At 42.1% G+C, this 11785-nt stretch overlaps 1 protein-coding gene across 3 annotated transcripts; it reads right to left on the bottom strand.

Annotated features, from left to right (window-relative positions):
- Positions 1–605: 605 nt before the first annotated feature.
- NONO (non-POU domain containing octamer binding) lies at positions 606–7063 on the bottom strand. 3 transcript variants are annotated; one of them, XM_072123038.1, is made up of 11 exons: positions 6879–7063; positions 5739–5873; positions 5452–5645; positions 4942–5243; positions 4221–4316; positions 3696–3892; positions 2713–2797; positions 2532–2634; positions 1832–1871; positions 1634–1746; positions 606–1374 (listed from the first exon to the last, which is right to left on the bottom strand). In XM_072123038.1, exons 2-11 carry the CDS (start codon positions 5866–5868, stop codon positions 1246–1248), a joined length of 1389 nt encoding a protein of 462 aa, XP_071979139.1. In that variant the 5' UTR covers positions 5869–5873; positions 6879–7063; the 3' UTR covers positions 606–1245. The 3 variants fall into 3 exon arrangements, with proteins under 3 accessions (XP_071979139.1, XP_071979141.1, XP_071979140.1); XM_072123040.1 differs by having other exon boundaries at positions 1634–1692; positions 6879–7061; XM_072123039.1 differs by lacking the exon at positions 6879–7063 and adding an exon at positions 6576–6717.
- Positions 7064–11785: the final 4722 nt, after the last annotated feature.

The following is an 11785-nucleotide window of genomic DNA, read 5'->3' on the forward strand; positions in this document are numbered from 1 at the left end:
CCAAAGGATTGGACTGCTGCAGGATATCAAATAGAATCTATAAGGCCTCCATTACCAACCGTATCTCAACATCCAGGATAGAGGTGGCCAAAGACTCTTATTTTAAGTTCACACACTTACATTGTTAGATTTACACACATTAACGAAGTTGCAACAACCGCTTTTGGTGGGTTTTTAAAAAAAATTATGTACAATTCAGATTTTTCAGGTTTACAAATTCCTTAAAATGATTTTTAACTTGCTTTTTGCATTTTGAAAGAAGCAGCCATGTTTTTTCAATTCTCGGTTCAACTAGGGACAGCAGAGAGCAAGAAGGGCCTACATGCATTTTTACATCTAAATAACCTTCATGGTTGTGTTACATAGAATGGTTTCCCATAAATCGCTTCCTCATCCAATCCCTTCTTTGGTTGAACTTAATGGACATGTGTCTTTTCAACCGTATAAACTATGGATGAACCCCTTCAACCAGGCCAGATATTAGACTAGAGAAGCTTACTTTTCTCCCAGTTTTCTTGGTGAGAAATTACCTCATTCCTTGAGCTGGTCTACAGTGGTACAAAAGAACTTTAATAGAAATATGTGCAGATTTTAACAACAAAAAAAAGTCTTAAAATCCCATTTATTTATGAATAGTTTTCACATTGCCAAGTAACCAAACTCCTCCTTAAAATGCTGAGGAATACACAGAGGGATGATGTGAACAGAACACATGACAGAAGCTGTGGGACTTTAGTGATAACTTAAACCAGAAGATTTAGCCCAGTGGGACATCATGATGGGGAAATTAAAAAAAAAAAGTACAAAAAAACACTACATACAGTATGGTCCAGAAGAGGAGGAAAAAAAAAATTTATAAAAAAAGTTACATTGCCACTGAAGCTCAGGGCAGCTGTAAGGTTGCTTTTGGAGGGACAGTAATGCAAATTGTATTGTAGACTGCAAGGCAGGAACGGGAGGCACAGTGGCACTTTACAGCCTCAAACTGTCTGAAAGTGTTCGCCCTTTACTGCTAGAAAAAAAATGGTAAAGCAGTACATTTCTTGGAAAGTTCACGTTATAAGTTCAGTTTAAGCAGTACTGCCCTTCCAACTCACACTCCCTCAGCAAAATGTGCCTAAAAAATATAGGACTGGTTGCCATTTTTACCAGGGAATGCCCTACAACATGAATACTACCAATACAAATCCAGTCACTAATCTTGGGCAACTCATACAGCTGATGACATCATAAAAAAAATAATTCTCAATATCTACGACGCTTATTTGGACCAAAGTCAGCTCCTGGGTTGCCACGTTGGAAAGCCTGTTGGTTAGTTGAACCCAGAGCTTCAATATTAGAAGGCTGGCCAAAGCGATCAGCTGCTGGTGGAGTCTGGGAGAGAAATACAAGTATTATTAATTATGATTTATTTGCTTTTATCAGTCAAGGTTTTATTGAGTACAATGCAACAATAGGTAAACATAGGAATAAGATAGAGCAATAGTGTAATATACACATGGTATAACAATCAAGCATGTCTAGTCAAGGATATAGAAGACAGACAAAACAAAAGCTCTAGTAAAACTTAGCATGATATCATTTTTATACCTAGATATTTATCTATATATGCAATGTTTTATTTTAGACATACCATGCCAATTCCAGCTGCTTCTGACATCAAGGTACCAGGTCCTGTCGGCGGAGCTGCACCTGCAGGGACAGTACTGTTACCCAATGAAGAACGATTGTTCATTCCCATTGACCCTATACCAAACAATGGGAAATTTTGTACTTGAAAACTACCATTTGTAATACAGAACTCAGACTCATAAGTCTCACACTCACTTACCAGGCATTGCCATTGCTGCCATCCTCATGTCGGCTTCCCTCTATAATAAACAGAAAAATACAAACTTAGACTATGCACAATTTAATAAATATATATTTTTGAAAATGTTGTGCAGTGTGTGGTTATAGAGCAAATTGATCTCATGCTGGACTTCGGGTCTAATGACTTGTCATATTCAATGAAAGTCATTCCAATTTATACACTGACCCAGGAAAGGCTTAAGAGTCACAGCCCAATCAGCCCATTTTAGCTGATATCATTACAAATTATACTGAAGCTTCCCTAACAAATTCTACAAATGCACCCCCAAAAATTACAGAATCGATAGTGAATATGAGTCCAGGTATTGCAATTACATTAACAATAACAAAGGTAATATTCCCATGTTCACTACAAACTTGATCCCTTCACCTGGTTAAAGGTAATATAGCACATCTTGTTGACTGAAATTACATTATGTTGTGATGTTTTCAAGACACTGTGCACTTCCGATGTTGGGATATGAAGTAAAATTGAGGCCATGATTTGGGATAGGGATATTTGTTTCCGACAGACCCAAATGCATTAAAACAAATGGCAAACAGTGGAAATAGATATAAATAACATAAGACTAACTACAGCCTTTCATACAAGGTTAACAAATTGATAATATGAAATGAATAATTTCCTAAGGATGGAGAATATAGTGTCGGTAACTTACAGAATCAGGGTAGGCATTTTTGAAGCCTTCCTGTTGGCGCCTGAGCATTTCCTCCTGCTGTCGACGCGTCTCTTCCTCACGCCTCCTGCGCTCTTCCTCGTGTCTGTAAAAACACTTATTAAAATTCTCTTCTTTCTATTCCATTATTCTACTGTGTAGAGGACCAAGAAGTACTAAGTACCTTAGTTCCAGCTGCTTCCTTTTCTGTACGTCTTGGTTATGTAGTTCTTCTAGTCGCCGCAATTCCTCTTGGCGTCTCATTAAATCTGTCAAGATGGTAACATGAATGCTTTAAGAATGAGTGGTTTTCTCCCCATAATGTGGGTGTACTCTGCTGTACCATGCAAATATGTATAAAGGGAAATAAAAAGCATTCTGCAGCAATTATAACTAGTTTAGTTTGGCTATAGGCCATCAATGTGTGACCAGTTTCATTCCCAATACAGAGCAGTTATTTCCTTATCTGAAAAACTGGAAAGCTTGGCGATGGAAACCATGAAGGCACAGCAGTTAACTTAACCATCATGGAAATAAAACAGAAGCACCAAAAAGTTCCCACATTTCCCAAATATAGGCAATGTTTCAGTGCTGAAGTATCCATTTAACCAGGATCTCCTCCAATATGGAGCATGCTATTTGAGTGCCAGAGTCACATTCGAAGAGCAGCAACTGAATGGTTAGCCAATTGGAAGTTATCGCATATTGAAGCGGACACGCACCATTTATGTAAACTCATCCTGTGTGCCCTCCCTATACATTCTTAATTGCACCACAACTTATAGTTACCTCGTAATGCAAGAAGGGGTTAAGGAAGCGGAAAAGCCAGGCATATCTATTAGCAGGATGACTCAATCTCCTGCTACAGGACCCTCCCATTTATCAGTGTTCACACATGTAAACAAAGATCCTACAGTGTGCAGAGAGAGTCTGCACACAGCATTAAAGGAAGCATCAGGTGATGCATTAATTGGTGAACATTCATAGATTATTATTAAAGCAGTAGAGGCACATGGGCAATTTCTGTAGCTAACCCCTTTAACATCCAAACATGCAAGTTTCCAAGAAACAATTAATCAACTACCTGATATGATTGTACATTATTAACTAACAAACTTGTATATATATATATTGGGGATACTAGTTCCCACATTAATAGCCTATTACCTTGTCGCATTAGCATGACTTGGTGCTCATGTCTTGCTGCCTCCATCTCCAGTTCCATCTTCTCCTGTGCTTCTTTAATGTTTCGGTCCACCTGATCCTGCTGCTGTTTTTCCATTTCAATAAGGGCTTTCCAGCGCATTGCATACTCATACTCAAAGCTTCCAGGCTGAGCAAAGCGAGGAGGCTGTTCCCTCTCCCTGAGAGAGAAACACAAGCAATGAAAAATTATAAATACTTTTTCAATATAGGGGCATTTGCCTAAAACTCCTAAAATTACTTCATTATTAGAGGAATTAAACATTATGCATATTTAGAATATGAATGTTGAATGTATATATCCTTGAAGATCCGTATATAAGCTTTTGTCACCACTACTGCTTCTTACAAGGTAAAACATCATGGAATAGACATGATACTTCGCTGGCATATTAATACCTTACAAAGTATTACTGAACTAGCACTAAAATAACAGTATATGACATACCACCTACTAAAGGGTGGAGAAAATAAATTCCTCATACGTACTTGTGGTAGCCTTGATTCTTAACAATAAGTTTCTCAGGCAATCCTTCTTCATCATCAAGCTGGTCCATAGGCTCCACAGTAATAGGACGGGGGAAGCTGCACATCAAAATGACAAAACAATGGCTTTAATTCATCATGAATAGATAAAAAGGGCGAGACTTGCATCTCTATGTATGCAACCATCTGCCACCAAAAAGAAACCTAAATGCCTCCCATATGTTAGAAAGTGGAGGCAACCAATATCTTATACACCAAGGTGGGCGATGTCATAGAGCGATAAAAATAATCTTTTTCTGGAATACTTTAGTATTCCTAATATATATTTGTACATGAAATCCAAACCCAGCAGGGAAGACAATCCAGTCCCACTAATGTCAGCAAAATCGCACTTTCCCTTCTCAGGAGGTCCGGCCACAACCGCCCCACAATAAACTAGAAGTGCTGGCATCATATTCTCTGAGGTCAATGATTGGCTTGACAGTCATGCACAATGAATGTGAAGTTAGCACTTCGGCCCAGAATCGCAGGCCAGGAACTGCTAATGGATTTTTGTTTAAGCAATGTTCACAGGTCATTCATATACATCAAATTTCTATAGAAATTTTTTTTTTTAATAAATAACCCTCAATTGTTTTTGCAATGGCCTTTAAATTTAATTTGCTATGTAGTTATATGAGTATCACCACCTTTATTTTGTGTGTAGATCAATATTGCTACTCACGCAGTAAGAAGATAGGACCCATCAGCGCAGCGGTCAAGAGCCTTTCTGGCTGCTGGTTTAGATGCAAACTCAACAATCCCTTTGCCTGTTGCTCTGCCGCGATCATCCACAATAACTATAGCTCTCTCCACTTGGCCAAACATACAGAAGGCTTCTTCAAGAAGCTCATTAGAAACAAACTGAGGAAGGTTTCTCACTGACAAAGCAGCACTGTGGCAGGCAAAGCGAACACGCAATTGTTTTCCACGAATAGGAAGATTATCAAGCTCTGCCTTAGCTATCTCTGCCAGAGTACGGGTTTCCTTAAAAAAAAAAAAAATAATAATAATAATATTAGTGCAGAACAAGGAGATACATCTCATCAAGAAAAACTGTAATTTGTTTCAGTAATTCTTTCTTTACAGATATCTACCCCATCTCCAGTCCAGTAGAGGTCATGCAAACTGCACACACACAACAAAGCTTATAGTACACAGGAAATGTGACATCTCTGCTGAGAACAAAACTTACCAGTCTGATAAAACCAAATCCTTTGTCTTTGTGTATGAAGATCTCGCCCGCCTTTCCATATTTCTCAAACAATTTTCTCAGCTCTTCCTCAGTAACATCGTTGGGCAAATTACCGACAAAGAGGCGACTACGCTGCGTATAAGTCTTCTCTGTAGGTTTACGGAAATTCTTCAAATCTATGGTGACTCCATCATCTAAACAAATGAAATAAGATAAAGGTGAGGGATGAGAACCTTAAGACACTGGGGGCCTCTACTGGAAACATACAGGTCATGACCAACACTTACTGGGCCCGCTAGATTTTTGTCCGTTGGTAGGTGAAGTTTCCGATTCCTGATGCTGATGGTACTGTTGATGTTGGGGTTTCTTATGAGCATGGTTCTGCTGCTCCATTTTATAGCCTCTATTTCCCTGCATTTTAACTGTTAAATAAAAATTTGTAAGTGTAAAAGAAGCCTGAAAGATCAAAAACATATACAAATCTGTAGAGCTGCAGTTCTAGCACAATTAAATGGCTCTGTCGCCCTTTGATATATACATAATGCAAATACACTGATGATTCTGGCTCATGGATCACCAGCACCTCTTATGAAGATAATGTTTGTTCATACAGCATAATACAACATAGTAGTCAAACAGGCCGTCATGTAACACATGGGACAAGCCCACATGATAGTAGCATCTCATCTTACTGACTCACAGAAGGACAGTGCAGGAATAGACCCCTGCATCCTACACAAAACAGGTCTTATGTTATAACCCATTTAAGTGTGTTACATAATGATCCGGTCTACAAAGAAACAGCAGATCAGAACCAATCCTCTAGAAGATAAAAAACAAATCATGAGGCACCAGAATAATCATGGAATTGGGGGTCCCCTGGTCACCTGTGCGCAGAGAATTTATGTCTCTCTATGTTTGGCTTTCATTTCTATGGGATGGAAAGCATATCACTTGATAAAAATGAATAGAACTGTGATTATATAGCACCATCATATTCCATAACATTGTACACATCGTAGGGTACATCTACCAACAAAATTAGACATTGCAGAGCAGTAACATGAACAGATGAAAATATAAGGGAGGCCCAAAGAGCTTACACTCTATGAGATTGCACTTACAGCTCCATCTAATAGGGGGGTTCCCTGGTGGACGTCACAAGTGCAAGATATTGCAGGCTGACACTGCTCCCACATATACACATTGTACAGGCAGTCTATATGGGCCTCCCCAATAGTGTGTGAGCTGTGGGGTTTACTGCGCCTTCCTCACACTCTATATACTAATGATAGGGACTGCGGCAGAGGCCTCCCTGCCATCACTACATTCCGTGCCCGGGCCTACAACACACAGAACAGAACAGCAGCTGGGTGTGTGGCCGCCATGTCCGCTGCGAGCAGGAGGAGGGCGGAGGGGAGCGTTACCTTATCAGCCTGAGCTTTTCTACGCAGCGCCCGATGTTCAGATTGAGCCCTCGACCTCCCGCGCACGAAGGGAACCTCCTGCCTACCAGACGGAAACAGGCCACAACCAAACCCCCACACGCTCAAAGCCTCCGCCTTCTAACTATTGGCCTACGCGTTTACGCGGATTTCTTCCTTCCTGTTTTCTGATTGGTCCTAGTCACCGCCACTCAAAAATACAAGCCGAAGATACATTGCAATTGGCCAATTTAGCCACTTTTACCCCGTGACGACAAGTGGGTGTGATCAGCAGAACCACTGTATTGTTCGACAAGTTTGTGTGAGAGCGGAAGGAAAAGAAGAATAGAGCGGCTTCTGCGCAGGCGCCGCCGGCAGATGGAAGGAGTGAAAGGAAAGACAACAAAAGATTGGCCGGCGTGTGCTGGTGGTTGTGGGGGGCAGGGCGGCAATTTCCCTTCTCGTCATCATTCATTGGCCGCCGCGGGGACGGAGTCTCACCTGGGCTGGAGGCACACATGCAGCTTGTGATTCTGAGGGAGGTTATGAGCCAAAGCCAGCTCCATTACCAGCTGTGCCTTGTACTGGGGGTCATAATGCCACCTTAGGGTGATGTCACATATGGCGTTTTTAGTTCATAAAAAACGTATGCGTTTTTGTCCGGTTTTCTGAATTTGCGCAATTAAAAACTGAAGCGTTTTCTATGCATACGTTTTTACAATCTGAAAACGCACTAACTAAAAACGGCATGTGTTACATCACCATTACTAGTCACATAACCTCAGATTTCCCTGCAGATTAGGATACAAAACACTGAACAAATACTGATGCGTGAATGATCTGTCACACAGCATCTATTGCATCAAATTTACAAAATGCAAGCGTTAATGCATGTCTTAACACACGTGTAAACAGTTGTTTTTTGTAAACACAACTGTTAAAAGCCATTTAATTAGGCAGATCTCTCTTCAGCTAATTCGTTGCGTTTTGAAACGCATGTGTTCAACACTGAGACATGCACCCGCAGACATTGAGAGATATTTATCAGGGCTTGAAGCCCTGAAATAATTGCAAATGCTTAGCTTATTGCTAGTACTTGTGCCAGCGGGGCGTGAAGGTGGGCACAGTCAGCCGGCGTTACTGTCCCCATGCCTGCGCACTTGCTGCAGCCAACAAATTTTCACATGAGGCAGGGCCTGGCGTAGAAATAAGGCCGGCGCCACACGTAGCGCTTTGTCTGCGCTTGCAAATGCAGACAAAGTCGCGCCCACCGGCGTAACGCGAAACACCGGCGGCTCGTTCCCGATCGCAGGCGTTTCCATAGAAACGCCGATGCGATCGGCCCGAGGCCCGCCCCGGTGGGCGTGACTTTGTCTGCGTTTGCAAGAGCACACAAAGCGCCACGTGTGGCACCGGACTAAGGGTGGCACACGTTCAGTTTTTCAGATGCAGTTTTTGATGCCCAAACCAGGAAAGAGGAGGAGGAGCAGCAACTTTCAGGCCGCAGTCACACATACCGCTAGACGTCCGTTCATAACGCGACGCTAGCGCACAGGGGGAGGTCCTCGGCCTGAACGCACATGCGTTTCCAGAGAAACGCATGCGATAGGCTTAACAATCGCATGCGTTTCCCTGGAAACGCATGTGCGTTCGGGCCGAGGACCTCCCCCTGTGTGCTAGCGTCGCGTTATGACGGACGCTTAGCGGTACGTGTGACCGCGTCCTCAATTATATGTCTCACCCATTATGATCCACACCTGCTTTTGGCTTCAAAAACTGCACCTGAAAAACTGAACGTGTGCCATCTCCCTGAGGCTGGTGCCACACGCGCGGCTTTGTCTGCGTTTACATTAAATTAAAGCAAAACACTGGCGGCTCGTTTCCATAGAAACGCCGATGCGATCGGGCCGCGGCCCGCCCCGGTGGGTGCGGCTTTGTTTGCGTTTGCAAATGCAGACAAAGCGGCGTGTGTGGCACCAGCCTAATAGCAGCGCAGGACCCGAATGAATACATCAAGTGGCTGGGAAAAAGCAGCGGCAGGGCTATCATATGCTGACGCATGAGATAAATATCCGCCATTGTCTATATCCAAGACACTGAGTGAAGATTGCCAATCGGATGTGTTTGTATACAAATGCATATGTGATCAGCAGTGTCCCACTCCAGTTTCAAATCGGAATTAAAACGCTATAGTCTGAAAGCGCCCTAAGGGTGATGGCACACGTGGCGTTTTTGGCCCGTTTTTAAGCAGTCCGTCAAAAAACGCATGCGTTTTTTGAAAATGCATCAGTTTTTGACAGGTTTGACCAACTATCCTGATTGAAACTGATTGAAACTGGTCAAAAACGCATACCTTTTTCTGACGGACTGCTTAAAAAACGGGCCAAAATCGCATTCAAAACGCCACGTGTGCCATCACCCTAATACCTCTGCAGCCATCAGCAGATCACCTCCATGCCACACCGCACTGATGGTGCACAGCCACACGTTCCACTAGGCGTCTGTTTATAAGGCGCCACTAGCGCACAGCGGGTGGTTCTCTCTGTTTGTAATGTTTGCATACAATATATGTGTTTCACTTTTTGAATTGAATTACTGAAAATAGCTTTTTGCTGATATTCTACTTAATCAAGAAGCAGATGCATTTATTATTAGTAGTGATGTAATGATGACTCAGTGATGTTATCTGTGTAGACGTCATTGTGCAGAGAGGGGGAGGAGATAAGCTGTGACATCATCTATTGTCAGTAGTGATGTAATGATGGGTCAGTGTTATCTATATAGAGGTCATTGTACAGGGAGGAGGAGATAAGCTGTGACATCATCTATTGTCAGTAGTGATGTAATGATGGGTCAGTGTTATCTATATAGAGGTCATTGTACAGGGAGGGGGAGGAGATAAGCTGTGACATCTTCTCTTGTCAGTAGTGATGTAATGATGGGTCAGTGTTATCTATATAGAGGTCATTGTACAGGGATGGGGAGGAGATAAGCTGTGACATCTTCTCTTGTCAGTAGTGATGTAATGATGGGTCAGTGTTATCTATATAGAGGTCATTGTACAGGGAGGGGAGGAGATAAGCTGTGACATCATCTATTGTCAGTAGTGATGTAATGATGGGTCAGTGTTATCTATATAGAGGTCATTGTACAGGGAGGGGGAGGAGATAAGCTGTGACATCTTCTCTTGTCAGTAGTGATGTAATGATGGGTCAGTGTTATCTATATAGAGGTCATTGTACAGGGATGGGGAGGAGATAAGCTGTGACATCTTCTCTTGTCAGTAGTGATGTAATGATGGGTCAGTGTTATCTATATAGAGGTCATTGTACAGGGAGGGGGAGGAGATAAGCTGTGACATCATCTATTGTCAGTAGTGATGTAATGATGGGTCAGTGTTATCTATATAGAGGTCATTGTACAGGGAGGAGGAGGAGATAAGCTGTGACATCTTCTCTTGTCAGTAGTGATGTAATGATGGGTCAGTGTTATCTATATAGAGGTCATTGTACAGGGGGAGCAGATAAGCTGTGACATCTTCTCTTGTCAGTAGTGATGTAATGATGGGTCAGTGTTATCTATATAGAGGTCATTGTACAGGGATGGGGAGGAGATAAGCTGTGACATCTTCTCTTGTCAGTAGTGATGTAATGATGGGTCAGTGTTATCTATATAGAGGTCATTGTACAGGGAGGGGGAGGAGATAAGCTGTGACATCATCTATTGTCAGTAGTGATGTAATGATGGGTCAGTGTTATCTATATAGAGGTCATTGTACAGGGAGGAGGAGGAGATAAGCTGTGACATCATCTATTGTCAGTAGTGATGTAATGATGGGTCAGTGTTATCTATATAGAGGTCATTGTACAGGGAGGAGGAGGAGATAAGCTGTGACATCATCTATTGTCAGTAGTGATGTAATGATGGGTCAGTGTTATCTATATAGAGGTCATTGTACAGGGATGGGGAGGAGATAAGCTGTGACATCATCTGTTGTCAGTAGTGATGTAATGATGGGTCAGTGTTATCTATATAGAGGTCATTGTACAGGGATGGGGAGGAGATAAGCTGTGACATCTTCTCTTGTCAGTAGTGATGTAATGATGAGTCAGTGATGTTATCTGTGTAGAGGTCATTGCGCAGAAAGGGAAAGAAGAAAAGCTATGACTCCGCTTCTATAGAGGTTTTATTTTCTATTGTAATCCTACAGATGTAATGTCTACAGAAGAGGTGACAGTATAGAAAACCCCAAAACAATTAGCAGGTTTCAATCTGTTAGTAAAGGGATTGTCCTAGATTTTACTGTTATTCTCCTCTAAAGGAAAAAGGGTAACAATCTGATTGCTGTCTGGCGGGGGTCTGACCATCGTCTCACCAATCATGAATACAGGTTTCCCATCCTTCTAATTGAAGTAGAGGCAGGTTGCATTCACACTTGGTGTTTCGGATGCATCGAAACACATGCATCAGGACACGTGTTTTTAAATGTTACAATGTGTTTCGCTACTCTGGAAGCATTTTTCTTCATTGCTGGAAGGGTGATGGCACACGTGGCGTTTTGAACCCGTTTTTGGGCCATTTTTAAGCAGTCCATTTAAAAAATGCATGCTTTTTTGAAAAACGCATCGTTTTGGCAGGTTTGACAAATTATCTTAATTAAAACTGGTCAAAAACGCATGTGTTTTTTGATAGACTGCTTAAAACGATCCAAAAACGGGTTCAAAACGCCACGTGCCATCACCCTAAGTGGAAACAGCAGCCAAAATGCTTTTCAATGCATGCGTTTTGACGCATCCAACGTGCCATGTGTGAAGGCAGCCTGAGGCCTCTCTCCAATCAATGGCAAAGATGAGTAGACTGACAAATAGGTACTGTTTACTCACACATTTATACACTCGCACTGATATACA

The sequence above is a fragment of the Engystomops pustulosus genome, chromosome 9 (genome assembly GCF_040894005.1).
Source record: "Engystomops pustulosus chromosome 9, aEngPut4.maternal, whole genome shotgun sequence".
Taxonomy (NCBI): domain Eukaryota; kingdom Metazoa; phylum Chordata; class Amphibia; order Anura; family Leptodactylidae; genus Engystomops; species Engystomops pustulosus.

Excerpts from the sequence above, each read along its gene's own strand:
- NONO (XM_072123038.1), bottom strand. The coding sequence starts at position 5,868 with ATGCAGGGAAATAGAGGCTATAAAATGGAGCAGCAGAACCATGCTCAT. Across the intron at positions 5,244-5,451 it reads GATTTGGTTTTATCAGACTG|GAAACCCGTACTCTGGCAGA; the intron begins GTAAGTTTTGTT and ends TTTTTTTTTAAG. Across the intron at positions 2,635-2,712 it reads AGGAAGCAGCTGGAACTAAG|ACACGAGGAAGAGCGCAGGA; the intron begins GTACTTAGTACT and ends GTGTTTTTACAG.